At 40.4% G+C, this 15,342-nt stretch overlaps 1 protein-coding gene across 1 annotated transcript in view; it reads right to left on the bottom strand.

The window, feature by feature from the left end:
- Nucleotides 1-4,016: 4,016 nt before the first annotated feature.
- Nucleotides 4,017-15,342, bottom strand: part of LOC124118086 — a 45,750-nt gene continuing 34,424 nt past the window's right edge. Inside the window, exons 7-13 of the mRNA XM_048391095.1 lie at nt 14,968-15,007; nt 10,823-11,874; nt 10,609-10,664; nt 9,791-9,895; nt 9,420-9,480; nt 9,191-9,259; nt 4,017-4,672 (exon numbers count right to left, since the gene is read on the bottom strand). Of these exons, the coding sequence (XP_048247052.1) occupies nt 4,017-4,672; nt 9,191-9,259; nt 9,420-9,480; nt 9,791-9,895; nt 10,609-10,664; nt 10,823-11,874; nt 14,968-15,007 (2,039 nt within the window). The remainder of the gene's footprint in view (nt 4,673-9,190; nt 9,260-9,419; nt 9,481-9,790; nt 9,896-10,608; nt 10,665-10,822; nt 11,875-14,967; nt 15,008-15,342) is intronic.

Genomic DNA, 15,342 nt, shown 5'->3' with positions numbered 1-15,342 from the left:
TAAACCAGTGGTTGATACTGAACATACAACTCAACATGTGGGAGGTAAACCAGTGGTTGATGCTGAACATACAACTCAAGATGTGAGAGGTAAACTAATGGTTGATACTGAACATACAACCCACCATGTGGGAGGTAAACCAGTGGTTGATACTGAACATACAACCCAGAATTTGGTAAGTAAACCAGTGGTTGATACTGAACATACAACTGAACATGTGGGAGGTAAACCAGTGGTTTGATACTGAACATATAACTCAACATGTGGGAGGTAACCAGTGGTTGATACTGAACATACAACTCAACATGTGGGAGGTAAACCAGTGGTTGATACTGAACATAGAACCCACCATTTTGTAAGTAAACCAGTTGTTGATACTGAACATACAACCCAGCATGGGAGAGGCAAGCCAATAGTTGATACTGATCATACAACCAATCATTTGAGAGGTAAACCAGTGGTTGATACTGAACATACAACCCAGCATGGGAGAGGTAAACCAGTGGTTGATACTGAACATACAATCCAGCATATGAGGGGTAAACCAGTGGTTGATACTGAACGTACAACTCAACATGTGGGAGGTAAACCAGTGGTTGATACTGGACATACAACTCAACATGTGGGAAGTAAACCAGTGGTTGATACTGAACATACAACTCAACATGTGGGAGGTAAACCAGTGGTTGATGCTGAACATACAACTCAACATGTGGGAGGTAAACCAGTGGTTGATACTGAACATACAACTCAACAAGTGGGAGGTAAACCAGTGGTTGATACTGAACATACAACTCAACATGTGGGAGGTAAACCAGTGGTTGATACTGAACATACAACTCAACATGTGGGAGATAAACCAGTGGTTGATACTAAACATACAACCCACCATGTAGGAGGTAAACCAGTGGTTGATACTGAACATACAACCCAACATGTGGGAAGTAATCTAGTGATTGATACTGAACATACCACCCAGCATGGGAGAGCGAAACCAGTGGTTGATACTGAACATGCAACGCAGCATGTTGACTGCAGTCAAGTGATGCGGGTCTCGGATGTGTACCACTTTGTTGAAATCCACGAGCAGAGGTAAAATGAATAAATATGTCAAACAACATTTTGGGAAATCATTTTAATCATATGATAGAATATATATTTAGACTATATGACACCAATAATACAAGTGTATGTGAGATAACGGTTCATGTGATTGTGATACTCCCTCAATATCAAGTCCTATATCTCCCACAACATATAACTGCAAACGATGGTCAGTGTGCAAGAAGTATTTTCAGCTGATTTTTTCCCGTATGTCATATTTGTAGAAGTGTGTAACTACCATATTACTACACATAGACATTCGTCAAGCCAGTCACTTCTAACATAACATTCTGCATGAAACAAAATGCAAAATAATTATACATGACGTGAAAACGCGTGTGTACTTCACCCAACAAAAGATTACTGTGATCATATCCTCATCCATCACATTCTGATGGCAAGAAGCATTGAACTCACACAATCGAATCAAGAATTCATTCGGGCAATAGGGTTCACTCGGATTTTAGATGTGTTTGATTTCAAATCAAAATTCTGCCCATCCATTTTGTGTTTTTCACAGAAGTAAAGGTGACTTGTCTATTTATTACCAAATAAGGATTACACATGTGTGGCTGTTTGTGCCAGTCCATACTTATATCATGTCAGTTTTATAGTGTTAAGCCCCTATCTTACATACACGATTTAAGAATTGCGAACACGATTTAAGAAAAGTTGAACAATCGTGTTGATTCGTGCTCGACCTTTTGGTTTATGCAAATTTCTTAACCAAACACGACCCTCATACGACCAAAAACGACCCTCATACGACCTTCATACCACTGAACACGTTTTAAGCCGAGCTGCGACGTCCACACGACCGCGCGCGACCGACCACGACTTAACACGAATGAACACGAATGAGTGCGCGACCTTCATACGTTCTAACACAATTTAAGGAAAAACGTTAAATCGGGTCCAATCGTGTTCAGATTCGTGAATGTGAGATAGGGGCTTTAGCCTACTGAGTAACCATGCCGCAGTTTAACATGGACACCCACTAAGACACAGTATAGACCCCGAGCCGACCAGTCCTTGTTTTTTTTTTGCATTCGGGCCGGTACATCCTAGCGCTAAAAGTTTTGACTCATGTTACGATAGGTTAATTGAGTTATTGAAACAAAACATATTCAGGTGAGGATGAGATCATGATTGTTGCATGCACGTGTGTGTCTGGCTGCTTGTATGTGTGCGGAAGCGCTGTTTTCGTAGTACTAGCCCACTTAATGTCGAGCACCAGGCAGGGTAGCAGGAAATACTATCATGTAATGTCTTTTGGTATGACGTGGTCAGGGGATCGAAACACTGACCCCCCTCTCTATCCTCTACGGCCCGGACGCGGCTTTTTGTGTGCAAAGTTAGGAGACTTAGCAGCTATATCATATAAAGATATTCACTGTTCAGTAAGTGATAGGATCACAGTATTTTTTGTCGTGTATTATATATATATATATATATATATATATATATATATATATATATATAGAGAGAGAGAGAGAGAGAGAGAGAGAGAGAGAGAGAGAGAGAGAGAGACATCTTATTAGTATATGAGGATAATAGTGAGTGAGTGAGGTGGGTTTGACGCCGCTATTAACAGTATTCCAGTCATATCGCTGCGTGCCAGCTCAATGTGGGAGGAAAGCCCGAAGTGATGCTAGGAGTCAGACGTTTACCACTTCACTGAAACCCACGAGCACGGGTAAGGTGCTGACAAACCTAGAAACATAATCGGGGAGAACCAGTAATCGAACCCACAATCACAGGTTTCTGGCGTGGCCAAGGACGTAACTCAGCTCAGTGAATCGCGGTGCCTCAGACGACCGAACCTCCCGTGCCCCCTTATGAGGATAATAGGACAAAAGTACAACATATATACAATAACAGTGGACATACATGTAGTTGACATTGAACCTTGACATTGAGAATGGAGACGGGTTTAAAACAAAGTATTTCATATAACCTCTTAGCCCTATGTGAAATATATGGTACAACAGTACAGCTAACAGAAACAGAAACGTTTTGGAAAGGAACGTGGCCATGATCGCAGTTTGAGGAACCACTACGGCAACATTGGTCCGTGTATTACTATTCATGTCAACGGATGGCATGGGAAACTAAGCGTTCAGATTGCCGGCTCCCATCCCATCAGAAAACTGAACTTTTATTCAGCTGAGTGGTGGGGGCAACAGACAGGTGCGCAAGGAGAAATAAACAGAATAAATTGTGTTTAAGAAGTCTTTGTAAGGCATAAAGAAGTGATGCACATAAGGAAGAGAATATATCGATCTCAACTTCTTTATTATGAGGAACACAACGTTTCGGAGTATATGCTTACTCCTTCATCAGGTTGTGTGTTTAACAAGTTGATATATTTACTGGACAATAGAAACAGATTAGAGTCGGCCACTCTTTAATGTTGATGCGTGAAACAACACGGGATAAACCTATCCAAACCCTATCCACTAGCCGGGCTTTTACGACGATTTCGAAACAATATGTCCACATTAGTATGGAGTAGATCATACCTTTCATGAGATGATACATTACCAAAGTATTGATAGATATGTTCAATTCAGAGCATATTGATAATACGTGAATTACATAAACACGCTGTGTATCAATCTCAGGGGACTTTTAGAAAGTCTTGCTCAGCACCACATCACGACAGTGCCTTGACAATCACTCTCACCATCACGACAACGCCTTGACAATCACTGTCACCATCACGACAACGCCTTGACTATCACTGTCGCCATCACGACAGCGCCTTGACAATCACTGTCACCATCACGACAGCGCCTTGAGAATCATTGTCACCATCACGACAGCGCCTTGACTATCATTGCCACCATCACGACAGTGCCTTGGCAATCATTGCCACAATCACGACAGCGCCTGGAGAATCATTGTCACCATCACGACAGCGCCTTGGCTATCATTGCTTTCTTCTCCTCTGTCATGTTGATGTCGCTGCCCACTACAAGTGTCATGCTGACAGTGAGGAGATATGGGTTATACACCCCGAACATCGGCCACAGTGGCTGACTAGAGTCTAGATTGTCTAACGTTGATATCACTTTATTCTCCATCACATCAATGAAGGCAATCTTCTTCCTGGCGTCATCATAGACAACACCGTAATGTAGCGTGTGTGATGCCCCTGCTGTGTTGGGGAGAGAGTCAGGCAGACACAGCACAAACTTCCCCTCCTTCCATGTCTCCCTGCATATCCCGCCGTGTGTAAGACAGTGGGAGACATCCAGGCTGTAGGAGCTGGATTGTGCATCTATACAATGATGCACGTCCCTCTGCTCCTCCCTGCACATACCCACCTCCAGGATGAGGTTGTTTGCTGTGAGTGGTTTGTCCAGACTGACCCTGTTCACCACCTCCCAGTACTGGGGACAGCCAGCCCGGGGGAGGGGGGCAGTGCTACATGTGCCAGTGTACGTCTTCAGTCTCCCCTCCCCTGCAGGTCTTGTGTACGACGTCCAGTTGATCAGGTCTCCTTCTGTGTTGATGTGGACTTTGTCGAGATTGACTCTGTCTTTGTCATACTTCAGATGTATACCTACAACATATGAATGTAGTTTACATGTACATTAACAAACAGTGATGATTACGGTATCATGATATTTAGATGGTTTCGGGATTTATAAATAACTACAATCTACTCAACTACAAATAATGTAACATAAAAACAATCACATCACAGAAGTGAAGAAGGCCTTTTGATATATAACATATCAACATATCAACATTAGAAAATGATACTACACCATCAGATATATTTGCGGATGCTATTTGGATTTACTCACGTTTAAACGGAGCGTGATAATAAAACTGAAGGCGATGACAGGGAGTTACTGCTCCCTCGCGTCGTTTTATAACAGAAACACGGTATAGCGAGCAACATGTACATTGCTTGGCAAACAAATAGCAGTATGTCACGTGGCCAGGTGGCCTCATCCGGCAGCTGTGTGAAGTGTTCTAGGCGCATGCTTTGAAGATCATTCAAACATTTTCCGGAATTGTCATTATTGTGATAATGTCCTTCTGCTTTTTATATGATAATATACTGATATGGGCATACAGCACCTGACTTATTTGGTAGTATACATACCAGCTTGGAGATTGTTGATAAAATTGATTACCCGTCTTGTTGTGACAAGAGACTTATTGCTGCACGTGCGAAATAGATTACGACTGTAAAACCATGGTGACACCGCTCTTGCTGAGGCGCGTACGATTTGAATGTTCTCGTTTTTTAAAACAGCAGCCGATCGCTTGGCGCCATCGTCAACATTGTAGTTCAGGATTATTCTGACTTCAATGTTAAATGTACTGCCGACATTGAATTTTGTGAAACTAAGAGGAAAGGCGCTTTTATTTTGGTTCAAGGAGAAAGATTTGAGAGGATCTGTTACACAGCGACAAGTGGGAACGAAAACAATGGAAATATAACAAACTGTACAGTACCCGTTATCGCAATCGTTTTCATCGTATCTGTCACGTGATCACGCGCACGTCATTAGGTATACCTAATTTACCTTTTTGATTCATAATAAATAAAAATATAATGACAACTTAATAACTTCGAAAACCTCTGAGAGACGAGGTACACATGCATGGGGATATCTTCTGGATGTGCTGGCCACAAGAACTAGGATACATCCAGGTTGAATGATAATAGTGTTTCACGCGGGATGGGGATGATTGAGTAACTGCATACTGATGATTTGCTGTAACTCATAGTTAAGATTAGCTTAATCACGGAAGCCTGAAAATAATTGAGAGTGAGCAAGACACAGCATGGTATATGGCTTCTACGATTGTTTTCAGTTGAATGCAACTATTAGATAAACAGATTACGTTTAGATGAGATGTAACACAAACGTCCATGTATAATGACACCAACACATGCCATGTAAATATCACATATCACGTTAACCCATGGTGCTCATACTCCAAGGGTAAACTATGCAGCACTGGATTTTACGTGTATTCTGCGCGGTGCACATCTCCAGGGGGACTTCGGAGGCAGAATACTAGCACATCACCTTCACAAACATGTTTGTTGTAACAGGCGACAATAAAGGTTGAGTGAGTGAGTTTTATGCCGCCTTAAGCAATATTCCAGCATTCCGTACCCCGACAGCGTGAGACCATCAAATGCCGATGTATCCTGCCCAGACTCGATTACCACCGTGAATCGGGTAAAGTATTGCTGCATGAAAAGTAAATCAACATTTACTCACTCACACAAGCGACACCTCTCAAGTTCTCCGCCTGATGGACATAAAATGACAGACATCTGTCAACCAACAAGAACGGATTATTAGTGCTTTATAGTTGGATAAGGGAACGTTGTGTTTCAAACCACCCATATAATTCCCTATGTTACTCGTAGTAAATAGGAACTCATAAACGTTCTGCCGTGACCTGTAATGGGATGTCCTCAGTGGTAGCGAGAACTTGTATCCGATTTTAATGAGATTGAGGTAGTCTAAGCATGTGATCAATCCTGTTTTGTTTATTTAAAAAATAATTATTTATTGGTAAGCTAGTATATTTCTGCAGCCGTTGAAATATGCAGCTACTCCTCGACTCATCTGGCATCAAAACACCGGCTGTATTCAATTCATTGCAAATTAGGTGTGTTGGAGTCGTAGTGCGAGACTTTCGGATTAACAGGTCCAAAAGCACTGATTAAATCGGTTCCCATCATTAGTGTCAGATAAAGCCGATTGTCGGATTAACAGGTGTCGGATTAACGAGTCGTGACTCTATATTTGCCACAGTTTTGACAGTAAGCAAAATCCCCTAAGCTAATCGATCAATGGCACTGCATACGATCCTGATAAACGCACGAGCAACTATGCGCAGTAAAAAAGACTGAGTCACAAACAGGCCTTGTGCAAGTCGAGGATGTTAAGGTTATTCCTTTGTTGATTCGTTTTATGTTGTCCAAGTGAAACAAAGTAAATATGCAATTAGTCTTAGAACTCACATTGTGTAAACATTTTCTTGTATTTATGTGTATGTGAGCTCATAAACAATCTAACATGATACGTTGTCAAACAATACACTTTATCAGTATAATTTCCATGTCGCAGGTTCTTTGTTTTTGATCTACTGACCCTCACGTTTACAATTCCTGTAATTCTTTACATGTCCCCAGACACAGGGCTATTTATATACAGACATGTAAAGTTTTCAGAGGGTCTTTTAACATCAATGTTTCAGACGTTTCGTTATTCGAAATTTCAATATCACCCCCAACAGTAAAGACCTGTTGCTGACGTTGTTAAAATCACCTTGTTATATTCTCACCTGATAACAATTATACCATTGACGTTTTAAGGGAAAAAGCGATCCAGTGTTGAGTTTAGGGATTTCTGCCAATCCCCTCACCTTCGAAAACTAAAAAACGTATTGCTGACGCAGTTGAAATCACTTTGTATTCTTTAAACGACACGTTTGACATTTTCAGAACAGTTCTATGTCATCTTTACTGTGTTTTCCTGCTGGCAAGTTAAACTGGTTTCCAGTGTCAAATGCATCCACTTTCATTCTACTTCCGGAAGGTTTGGCAGATTTTATCTTACAAGTAAGGAATCGTGCTTGTTGTTATTGCAGAAAGGTTAGATTATTTATGTGCATTCTCTTGGTGGCAAAAGGGGACAGGTCTAAATGAAAGTAGGTAAACAATTGAGTCAACATTTATACCCAGTCTCACACGGTATGATTAAATATACAATATACGTTTATACAAATGTACAAGTGTTCATTAGATGCTCAAGATTCAAATCTGTCGTTATCTAAATTAGACTGCAACGAGCCTCATGCTGGTTCCCGATTTTCAATCTGGTGCAACTTGTATGTTAATATCTCGTGCTAAACTGCCACCAATATTGTGTCTATATCACATTTTGCTGTAAGTAATGAATATGGGTCATTTTGACACAACGATACACACTCACCCATGGCCACTACCCAGCCTTCATTGCTCAAGACAAGTATGGACTACACTAATATTCTGTTTTTATCATATAACGGGCAGGTTTCTCGGCAGGATAAAGCTAACGGATAAAAACGATATCCGTTGGGGTCCTATGCGGATAGAGATGCAAATATCAAAGGTCAAGTAGGGACTACTTTCTCTGTTTATAAACAAACATGGCGTCGCCCTTTTCATTCAGCGATCGAGTCAGAATTAACCATCGGGAATATGGATAAACGACAGGGATAATTGCTATCATTATCAAAAGAACAGTCTAATATACTGAAAATCTGTGTTTAACTGTGGCGTAGCTAAGGCATTTTATAAGTTTTGGCAACTTTGGATATATAAATTTCGAAACAATTTGGCGAGGGCACGATGCACAGTAGCCATATGTGTGCTTGTAGACCTCTGCGGCTTGAAACCTCCTCCACAAATTAAAATAGTTGGATTTGGCGGAAATATGTTTGAATTGTTACCTTGTTTCGTTGTTTTGCTGTGTGTACATCTGACTACACTTCTTATCATTATGACAGGACAGTCCGACTGTCAACAACGTCTGACCGTGGCCGTGACGTCTCATAGACTAAGGGCAGTTACTCTAGCGGACAGACCGATGGATTGTCGCGAAAGGCAATTAAAAACAATTGTTGTTTTGCGTATATGATGCTTCGCCACTGTATAAGAAACAGATTTCAGTTGGAACTATATTGGCTACTGTCACTGTCCGACTGACACATCACTTATCCTGTGACGTAATAAATATTAATGCGCGCATTCCAGGAAAACTCGCAAAGTTTCGGTACTGTTTGTGAGAGAGGGAAATCGATTTTGAAGCACAGAATTAAAGAATGACATTATATGATAAAGAGGTTATCACGCTTGTGTGTTTGGGGATGGTACATATCCTGTGTTAGGAATAAAAACTATCTATTTAGCTCGCCAAGGCTCGCTAAATACAATGTTTATTCCTAACGCAGGATATTTACCATCCGCAAACACACTCGCGTGATAACCTCTATTTACTTAGTCAAATGTGTACATCATTCGTTATATCGTAAAAGGGTAAATGATAAATGTATTCACATTTCAGCAGCATGGATGTGTCTACAGCTCCTGGATTCAGAAGATGAACACTGTGTTCACTGGCAAAATCTGCAACATCAATGTACAGATTCTTGCTTGATATATCAGGTATGTAAGGATATCGTTCGTACATGTTTACCATATTAATATAATTGTTATGTTAACTCGTCAGATTAATTTTAGGTGCATGATTATTGGAGGTCAAGGAAGAAGGGAAATGCTAATTTACCAAGCAAGAAATCCATGGTTTTGGCGGCTCTCTTCTCGACGTTTTCCTTCTCGTCAATGCGCTGAAAATATAACAAATATTTGCTTGTCATGGTCTGCCTTCATTAATGTGTGTGTTCAATAATTCGCTGATGAACGTATACTATCTATGTTGAGAATAAGCCATTTATATAGAGGCCACTCACTAACTCACTCCGCACTCACTCACTCACTCACTCAAAACGAACGAAAGGAGGTCATTGCATTAACTAAGCATTATCCTGTAAAATGTTTTAAGTAATTAATGTGATGACATCTTGTGATTTCATCTTTATAACACAATTCTGAATATAAGGGTAGAAGGTATCGATACGCGTAGGTTAATAAACAAACCGATTTCAAGCTTTTGATTTCAGCATTCAGCTGGTCTGTAAGCAGTTTAAGGCTTTCGATATGTTTCTCATCTGCATCAATTTTCGTCTTCAGTTCTGCAATGTCCTGCAACAAAAATCTTCAACATGATGTAAGCTGACAGTAGAGTGAATTCTAGTGAATGTCTGAAGCAGTAAATGATTATGTCGTTCGGAAAATATCGAGCACTGAAGTGGCAAATCTGCACCCTAAGTTTGAGTTAGAGTTACCTCCCTTCTTTGTTGTTGACATGAGGAGAGGTTGGTGATCAAGAAGTTCTGTGACCTGCTCTAAAGGCTGCCTGTACCGTAATACGAGCAATACTATGGTGATACGTGGTTTTGAACGACCTGACTTGTGTCTTATCTACTTGCATAGTGCGGATGGGATACCTATCTGAAAACGTCACAAGCTCTGCAGCTTCCAACACCACTAGTGATTGAAGTACGGAGCCCATGAATCCATCGAAATATGTAATTGGGCCTGTTACTCATTATAACTGCCACTGTATTGACCCATGCCATTACCTGCATTTGGTGCTTGCTTAACTAGAGCTACAATTTATTAATTACTCATTTATCTTGTGTAGTAATTTACTGATTTCACAAATTAGTTTTGTATGATCTGATTTCTTGGTTACTTACCTTATACCATGATAATATAGTAAACACAAAATAGTTAATGAACTGATGCTATCTCTCAAATGTATAAAACCAAATCATGACTGATCATAGTAATTCCAGTCTGTTGGTCATTTTGCAGACACGAATTCATTATGTATCACCACTGACTATACTCACCATTTTGTGTTTCATTTCCAAGTCTGCAATAAAGTCGTATGTCTGCGTATCCTTGTCTGAAAGAAAAACGGATATGACATGATCAAAGGTTTACATGACTGGTCTAACATGTGGAAAATTGACAAACTATTTGAAAGAGGTTGGAAAAAGAATGCGGTATTAAACATCACATTCCATGATCGAATGACCAACAGATATTTTCACAAATGAATACCTTTAACAGATTCTCCATCCATTTCACACGTCAAAATTGCACCAAATTCTGATATTCTTGATTTCAGATTTGACAGGCTGCTGGTGTTGTAGACAGCTGTAGGTACATCATGTGTTTGTGGCGTAACAGTGTCCAGGCATATCTGAGTCATCTTCCCTATACAACTCCCAAGATCCAGGATGTCAAAGTTTGAGGCATAGAGGAGGGATTTGGCGATATAGTCTAAAACCCCAGTGCATGTCTTCCAATAATCTTCACATGTGTTAAGACGAGCATGTAGAGCTGCCTTGGTCTCCTTTGTATGACTTTCAAGGGCGATCAGAAGTGACTTCTCTCTTTGATCAAGTTGTGATCTCAGAGTCTGGAATGTGTGGCCAATACTTTCTTTCAAAGTGTTGTATGTTCTGTCGGTTGCTTCGCTTCCTTGCCTGATGCTCTGCATGTGTGATTGCTGGCGAGCCTGTAACTTTGACAGCTCATTCTTATGATGGTCCAACTGTTTTGTTATAGTATCAGCAACGTCATCAATCTTCTCAACTTCGTGGTCAGCATGGTCTTCAATCCTACATCTCGCACAGATTAACTTCCTGCAGCTTTTATCAAACAGATAGAGGGAGTCATGTTTATGGATACCGCAAAATGTTGGAATGTTCGAGGCTGTCGGTTCCATGTCAGTGAAGTTTTGAAGTACATGGTTCTTGGTAAGTTTCAAGCTGCTGTGCATGTTCTGGCAGTATTCACAGAGGAACTCTGCACATTCCTGACACCAACACACAGCCTGGTTGCCGTCATCTTCATGTGTACAGAGGAGCTCCATGGGGCGATGTTTGACTGTCAGGTGGAATATTTCCTTCTGTCTCACTGCATCCTTCTGGAGACGAGTGTCTGTGAGGTTGACCTCCCTCTGACATGTAGAGCATGATATCATACCACGAGCTGCAGATGTCACACACGTCTCACACACAGCGTGTAGACAGGGCAGTAAGTAGGGGATTGGACCTTTCAGGGTAAACTGCAGCTGACAGACTGAACACATCGGAAATATTTCTATTCTGAAAGGCAGAAAACGTATATAAGCGACTACGATCTGTTTAATATTGTGACACGTACCAATCCAGACCATCATTCAAATTAAGTGTACACTGGATTACAATATTACAGAGTTATCCGTGGTTGTTTTGCATGAATATAATTTAAACATGCCCAACATCTAAAATGTTTTAACTTGTAAACTTAAAGTTGTCACTTACAGTTCTATCAAACAAATGTATGGAAGGTGCCACGCCAGAGGGCCTTGTTCGATTCATTACATGGATATAATTTGTTGCGCCCGTTCACTGTGTCTTGCTATTTTTCAATAAGTATTAATAATTTAATTGCAGCACACAATGTTGTTTACTGCAGACATCCAGTAATCGTCTCACAACATTGAAACACATCCACACGACACATTCAGATACACCATACCTTTACTCATTTTACTCAAGAAAGGCAGATCCAATTCCTTCGCTCTGCATTAAGGATCACAAACACAAATATCATAGTAACAAAAGTTAAGTCGTGTTTAACTCTCTGCCTTAATCATCCCGAAAGAGAAATAATTCATTTTATCACACAACTATGAGGATTTTAGGTCACCAGCCGTGACATATCCTATAACATTGGCCAAGGTGGAATTCTGCAAACAACACTACCACTGTAGTGAAATATATATATTGACATAATCATATCACAGTGAGTGAGTGGGTTGGGTTTAACGCCTCTTTTAACAGTATTCCAGTCATATGGCGGTGTGTCAGCTTAATGTGGGAGGAAAGCCCGAAGTGATGCAGGTCTCAGACGTTAACCACCTCGGTGAAACCCATGAGCACGGGTATGGTGCTGACATACCTAGAAACATAATCGCGGCAAACCAGGATTCGACCCCACAATCATAGGTTTCACATTTTACCCAAGTTGGGAATCGAACCCGGGTCTTCGGCGTGACGAGCGAACGCTTTAACCACAAGGCGACCCGACCGCCCCTATATTAGAGTGAGTGAGTGAGTCAGTGGGTGAGTGAGTATGTTGTGTGCAAGCGATATCCTAATTATGCATAACACGATAAAGGACAACCAGTTTTCGTTATATTCAGATGATTTCTGGCCATGGTCAAATATGACCCTAACTATAACAGTGAGGACATTTCGATCTCACACAAGTATCATCAGGCACAAACAGTAAGTGGTTGTTTTTTTCACAGCACAACAGAGTTCGAAACAATAATCAACAGATTGAAATAAAATAGTCAAAGTTCCACGTGTATCCGCTGTTACGAATCTTTTGAATGGTGCTAGCATGAGGTAAAGTTACAAACATGCTACATTCCAAAGAGTGAAAATTCAAAAGAACTGCAACATGGTCGCCGAGTGTGGGACACGACAAATCATCTCGGAATACCTTTTGCGTCTCATAAGGTGACATGTTCAATGATTGAAATACACTTTATAAGTGACAGTAATTTGCACATCGAAATACCTGAACACTGCGAGCATACATGTATGTATGTATGTATGTATGTATGTATGTATGTATGTATGTATGTATGTATGTATGTATGTATGTATGTATGTATGTATGTATGTCCTGCTTGCATTGTACAATGTGTGACACTTTTAAGAGTTTCTTCTTGTTCTTGTTCTTCTTCTCGGGGCGGCGGGGCTGTATAGTGGTTAAATCGTTTGCTCTTCACGCCAAAGGCTTGGGTTAGCGTTATGTATAATGTACTCCTTGCATTTGAGATGGGATACCTATCTGAAATTAATAGCTAATCCGGATTCACGAAACAATCGAACGTGATTAGTGACAAATCAGCAGGTCACTGCGAATGAAACACGAGGTACATAGTATAGACGTGGTGATTAGGGACTTATATCTTCAAACTAAGAGGGGCGATCGGGTAGCCTAGTGGTCAAAGCATTTGCTCGTCCCGCCGAAGACCCGGGTTCTATTCCCGACATGGATACAATGTGTGAAGCCCATTTCTGGTGTTCCCCGCCGTGATATTGCTGAAATATTGCTAAAAGTGGCGTAATACCATACTCACAAGTTCTGGATAAATACTCCTCATACAATGAGGTTTACAGACAAGCGAAAGGGTGTTATGAATGACCTGATTTATCCAATTTCTGATTTTGTCCAATCCTAATCTCACTTTATTGAATTGTACTAACTCCACTGCAATGGTCCGCGGCTGCTCTGCTTGTTTACTCAAATGTAGTAAAGCTTACCAGTAAACGTTGTCCCCTGTAAGTGAAGGATTCACTTGTGTATCGTTATCAGAAATATAATTCGCAGAATCGCCATTGAGACAAGTCGACTTATGACTGAACAACAAAATTTCGACGTTCTAGAGCGCACCAATGTAACAGTGGTAAATACTTTTCCATCGTTCAATGACCATATGCTGAAAAAATGACTTTCTTACAGGGAAACGTAAAACAGAGGAGGCTCGTCATTTAGAAGATAACCGTACTGTGTTTTCAATGTTCAGCTCGGTTAACTGTAGATTTATTTGTGCTAAAATGAGTTCATCTCTATTCTATTGTAGCAACATTAATTATTTTGCATTTTGGCTCCAGTCCATTGTTTTGAAAGGGTTGTCGATCTGAATTGGGAAAACAATGAAAACAAACACAAGACCAAACACAGTTAATGAAGTTTATAACGAAAACGCTCATAACGAACTGACGGATATAGTGAAATGTGTTTTGATCCCGACAATGTGCTGTACATGTATATTTGCTGCATATTCGCTGTATATATGCTTAGAACGAATTACGGTTATGACGAACTAAAAATGGTGGTCCCTTTTAATTCGTAATAACCGTATTTTTCTGTATGCTACTGTATCTGCACGATGTTTACTTCTTCACCGGACGTCAAACCATCTGTTTTGTTATCAAATGGTTATTGTGGTTTAAACCACCAACTGACCAAACAGAATCGCGAATTTTTCAAATTCATAGCAGAAGGCAGTCTGTTTCACATAGGTAATTACAGTGAGGCAATGAAGTGTAAATGTACATTTATTAGGCCTTGCTCCGTAATTAGGTAAATATATATGTATGTGAATAACAAATAGGAAGATGAATAATGTGCCTTACTTGCTCGATGTTCTGGTACCGGAGTTCAAGTCTTGCAGATCTGTGAAAGGAATAACATGACACCATCACTTTTAACAAATAACATGAGTATTTAACCGTAAAGTCGTATTATTGTACACTACATGAAAAACAAACGCACTTACTCAAAGATTCAGACACATCCTCGAAGGACATAAAGCCATTTTACTCCATTTGAAAGGTTTAATATCAGCTAGTGAATACCTATCTCAAAAACTTCGTGGACACTGCTGATGAACCGAGACGTATGAGGTATAAATTAAATGGTGTTCGAATATGTCACGTTTGTCAAGCTGTTTTTCTTTGTTATAGAAAGCCTTCTTTATTTGACTGAGAATCTCTAATGAAATTCTTAAG

The sequence above is a fragment of the Haliotis rufescens genome, unplaced genomic scaffold (assembly GCF_023055435.1).
Source record: "Haliotis rufescens isolate VD_foot unplaced genomic scaffold, xgHalRufe1.0.p SCAF_9, whole genome shotgun sequence".
Lineage (NCBI taxonomy): Eukaryota > Metazoa > Mollusca > Gastropoda > Lepetellida > Haliotidae > Haliotis > Haliotis rufescens.
This window is presented reverse-complemented; position numbering and strand designations above follow the sequence as displayed.